Below are 3,797 nucleotides of genomic sequence, written 5' to 3'. Positions count from 1 at the left end.
AAAAAAATTAAAATTATAACCATTTAGAGAGAAAAGAACCATAACGCGCAGGCACATCACGTTTGATTTTCCCATTAATATAAGAGTAATGATATGTGTACCCAAAATATGCACCCAAACATTACATGACGTGTTATTGCTTTTTAAAACAGTGAGGGTCAGTTTTAATAAATGTGATTAGCTGGACTAAACTGTCACGTGTGTAATAATTGAGTTTATATTTTGGGTGCACATATCATTACTCTTAATGTAATGCCCCTTTAATAATTAATATATTTTCAACCTTATCCAACAATTTATCTTATTTTGCAAAAGTGCTCTTTTCTTTGCTCAAATATTTTTTCTACCCTCAAAGATCTAAATTTTCGTTTCTCACACTAAGCAGGCATCGAAAGTCCAAAATCCTGTCGCCATGGCAATGAATGCCTTCTTGTTCTCTATGCATTATTTCCCTCTCAAACCCACACTCAACACGTTCTCATCTCTCTCTCCTCCACCCATTCGTTCCCAACTGACTCCTCCTCCAGTTCAGCCACGAAAGCCCACTTATGGCTTCCTTCAGAATCCAAAAACCATGGTGGGTTTACTCGGAGCGGGCTTGACCCTGACCCTTATGGGGCCCGCTTCGGCTACTGAGTTACCGTTTCTGGGTTCTTTTCAACTCAGTGAACCCTCCAACGCCCTTTCTCTTCCCACTTGGGCCGTACATGTTTCCAGTGTGGTTGAATGGTGAGCATTTCTCGCATTATCTTCTTTTCTCAAATGGGTTTTTAACAAAATTGTTGAATTTGTGGTTTAAGGATTACAGCAATGGCTTTGGTGTGGCAATACGGAGAAATATCTGGGAATGAATCTTGGAAGGGCCTTTCTTGGGGTATGGTGGGTTATTCTTCTAAGTCTTTTAAAAAGCTTGGAAATTTCTATTAGACTCGGCTATTTGCTTATCTTTGGTAATATATAACATAAAGAATGAAGATTTATATGGAGCTTTCTTAGTTAGTTTCGCTAATTGTGTTACCCTTACATTATTAATTGGTTTAGGTACCCCTGCTAGGTGGAGCATTTTGTGCTTGCACATGGCATTTCTTTTATAACTCTGAGTCTCTTGAGGTAGGAGGATTCAATGATCTTTTCCGTATAAATATGCAGTTTTATTATGTGTGTGTGTGTGTGTTTTATATGCATTTACTTATCTATAGTGTGCACATGAAAACGCCTTACTTCCTTAGAACTATATATTGTGACGACACCATGATTTGGCTTTGGTTTTTGGTACCTAATTATCATGTGGTTTATCCAATTATGGCAAAAATTGGATTCAAGATAGAATGAATGATTGCCTTTGAAATGACTTTTGGTGATATCTTTCTGTGCTGTTGTAGGTATTGGTTGCTCTCCAAGCAGCCTTGACAGTTATAGGCAATGCCACAATGTGTTTAGCTGCATTTCGGATATGCAAATCATCAGAAGAGCGTTCCAAGGAGCTATGAACAAGTTCATCTATCTGTATCCTAAAACACATGATGAATTGCTTTACTTCAAATGGATTGGTAATTGATTAACTCCATGACAGGATACTAGTGTTTGAGATAAAAGAAGAAGCTTCTCAAAGTGGTTGATCGAGCAGTAATGATTTTTTGTGTGCTTCTATTTTTTTGGTTTTTGCAGGGAAAATGACACAGCAGAAGGCTTCCTTTTGAACTCTGTGAATAAGCTGATGGCTTCAAGTTGAAAGATTTAGTTTTCGTCCTCATCTAAAAGGAGACACCCTTCTTTTGTTTTGCTACTAGTGAAATGTTGAAGTAGTCTTTCAGTTATATAATTATATGAATATATATATATATAGACCTGTACATTGGAGCTTTCCCAATTCATTTAATAGTGAGAGGATTCGTGTGAAGCTTCTCGTGGTTGGATAAACATATGTATAACACTAGAATCTTATCTCACATTGGTCTTAGCTCCATCTGTGCTTTTTCCTTGGTCATGTTTGTGCTATTTTAACTGATATATTTATATATATACAGTCGTTGATTTGTCAATCAAGAAAAAAAGCTGATTACAAAAGAGCACTGCAGCATTTTTCATAAGCTGCTCAAGCTTATTGACAATTTGCAAAAGCATAATCAGATTTTCTAAAAATCATTATATATATATATATATAGATAAGTATGAGTGGAAAAAATATTATTGGGTAGATATTTACTAATTAAGGAAATCCACTGACAAATGTTATTGGACGACATATTCAGAGAACCATACATAAGTTAAAACCACCAATGCTACTGTCAGCCTATCACTTTTCTTTTCTTATGGATTTTCAGCAGTAATACTCTAAAAACGCACTAGCTTATATGGGCACCATATGCTGCATATGTTATGCTTTTATATCATCAATAGCATGATATATATTGCTTATATATGCACTGTATATGCACAGTATATGTGGTTGGGAAAACCACAACAAGAAACTCAATACATATAGAGAAGTTATAATATATATATATTTATATTAACTCTTTCTTTCATATATCCCAGTTCCTCTCCACCAAAAACTACACAATACAAGAAAAACATTCAAGCAACTAATATATATATATATATATATATATAAATAATTAAGACATATAAGCCTAGTGCATCACACATATATAACTACAGAAAGAAGGAAAACATATCTCTCAAGGTTTAATCCTATATAAATATTTGATAAATGATCGCGAAGAAGAAAAAGAAAAGGGAAAATACTGGTGGAATCAAGTAGTACTAGCGATCTAAATCATTATTATTAGGAAACTTCTTCTGCAACTCAGAGAACAAAGCCAGGTTCTCTTTGTGGAGAAGACTGGCAGTCTTTCTCAGCTTCTTGTTCTCTTCAATGATGGTTTGGTTCTCCAAATACAGCTTCAAATTCATCAGTTCCATATCCACAGATCCCAACTCTTCCTCACAACATGTTATTCTTCTCCTGCTATATATATATATATATATATAAATTCAAACGATCAATATATGTATATACATGATGACATATATGAGTTTAATTTATGTATATTTATATATTACCTGTTAAGCCTGTGGACTTGAACTTTTGATCGCTTTGATGATCTTGTAGGATAGTAAAAGGTGGCAGATGGAGATTTCTCAGATGATGAACCGAGACACATCTTTGTCTTCTGAAGTTTAAGTTGTAAGAAGAAGAAAAGAAAATTTGATGATCAGAACTATAGTACACTTTATATATATATATATATATTTATATCAGGGAGAAAGAGTGCATGGACGTAAGCGTTTGGTAATGGGCTTATATACTATATATATATATATATATATAGAGAGAGAGAGAGAGAGAGAGAGAGGGGGAAAGTTTCTCTTCTTGTAATTATAGCAGGTATATAGTCATGATTGCATAAGGGAAAACCAAGCCTTAGAGGAGATGAACATTAATTGTTCTTGGCCTGCCATGGTTTAGGATATTCAGTTAATACTTATATACTACTGTTTATTTGTAGTGTCAAGTATATAGTGGAAAAAATTGTGTACTTCTTTCAAAAATGAAAATATTAATGTTGTATATATAATATAGTACGATAAAAAAATATATATTATTAATTTTGAGATAAAATATCTCATTATTTATAATATAATTTCAATAGCTAAAATATAATATTCTATATCCATGTACTTAGGCCGACCCTTTTTTTTTTGTTAACTTTTGTGACAGTTAGTATCCGGTGATCCGTATGGGGAAAGACCAGATAAAGTTGTAGAATCTCACATTGTTTGAAAAATGTCAA

The 3,797-nt window shown here is 33.6% G+C and overlaps 2 protein-coding genes across 5 annotated transcripts; one reads left to right on the top strand and one right to left on the bottom strand.

Annotated features, from left to right (window-relative positions):
- The first annotated feature begins 354 nt into the window (after nucleotides 1–354).
- LOC133778280 (uncharacterized) lies at nucleotides 355–1,966 on the top strand. 3 transcript variants are annotated; one of them, XR_009869075.1, is made up of 5 exons: nucleotides 356–729; nucleotides 801–879; nucleotides 1,042–1,110; nucleotides 1,383–1,550; nucleotides 1,669–1,966. XR_009869075.1 is itself a non-coding variant. In XM_062218158.1 (4 exons), the coding sequence occupies exons 1-4, from the start codon at nucleotides 413–415 to the stop codon at nucleotides 1,488–1,490; spliced, it is 573 nt and encodes a 190-aa protein (XP_062074142.1). In that variant the 5' UTR covers nucleotides 355–412; the 3' UTR covers nucleotides 1,491–1,554. The 3 variants fall into 3 exon arrangements, 1 of the variants encoding a protein (XP_062074142.1); XR_009869076.1 differs by having other exon boundaries at nucleotides 672–729; nucleotides 801–874; XM_062218158.1 differs by lacking the exon at nucleotides 1,669–1,966 and having other exon boundaries at nucleotides 355–729; nucleotides 1,383–1,554.
- Nucleotides 1,967–2,665: 699 nt separating this feature from the next.
- On the bottom strand, nucleotides 2,666–3,286 carry LOC133834022 (protein LITTLE ZIPPER 1-like). 2 transcript variants are annotated; one of them, XM_062263552.1, is made up of 2 exons: nucleotides 3,067–3,286; nucleotides 2,666–2,971 (listed from the first exon to the last, which is right to left on the bottom strand). In XM_062263552.1, the coding sequence occupies exons 1-2, from the start codon at nucleotides 3,165–3,167 to the stop codon at nucleotides 2,767–2,769; spliced, it is 306 nt and encodes a 101-aa protein (XP_062119536.1). In that variant the 5' UTR covers nucleotides 3,168–3,286; the 3' UTR covers nucleotides 2,666–2,766. The 2 variants fall into 2 exon arrangements, with proteins under 2 accessions (XP_062119536.1, XP_062119537.1); XM_062263553.1 differs by having other exon boundaries at nucleotides 2,666–2,968.
- Nucleotides 3,287–3,797: the final 511 nt, after the last annotated feature.

This window comes from Humulus lupulus, chromosome 5, assembly GCF_963169125.1.
Source record: "Humulus lupulus chromosome 5, drHumLupu1.1, whole genome shotgun sequence".
NCBI classification, from domain to species: Eukaryota; Viridiplantae; Streptophyta; class Magnoliopsida; order Rosales; family Cannabaceae; genus Humulus; species Humulus lupulus.
Note: the sequence above shows the minus strand (reverse complement) of the source record. Positions and strands in the feature narration are given on the sequence as shown.

What these genes read in the sequence shown, in the direction of transcription:
- LOC133834022 (XM_062263552.1), bottom strand. Translation starts at nt 3,167, where the DNA reads ATGTGTCTCGGTTCATCATCTGAGAAATCTCCATCTGCCACCTTTTAC. An exon ending in CAAGTCCACAGGCTTAACAG is followed by an intron (nt 2,972 to 3,066) that starts GTAATATATAAA and finishes ATATATATATAG; the next exon opens with CAGGAGAAGAATAACATGTT.
- LOC133778280 (XM_062218158.1), top strand. Translation starts at nt 413, where the DNA reads ATGGCAATGAATGCCTTCTTGTTCTCTATGCATTATTTCCCTCTCAAA. An exon ending in GTTTCCAGTGTGGTTGAATG is followed by an intron (nt 730 to 800) that starts GTGAGCATTTCT and finishes TTGTGGTTTAAG; the next exon opens with GATTACAGCAATGGCTTTGG. An exon ending in AGGGCCTTTCTTGGGGTATG is followed by an intron (nt 880 to 1,041) that starts GTGGGTTATTCT and finishes TAATTGGTTTAG; the next exon opens with GTACCCCTGCTAGGTGGAGC.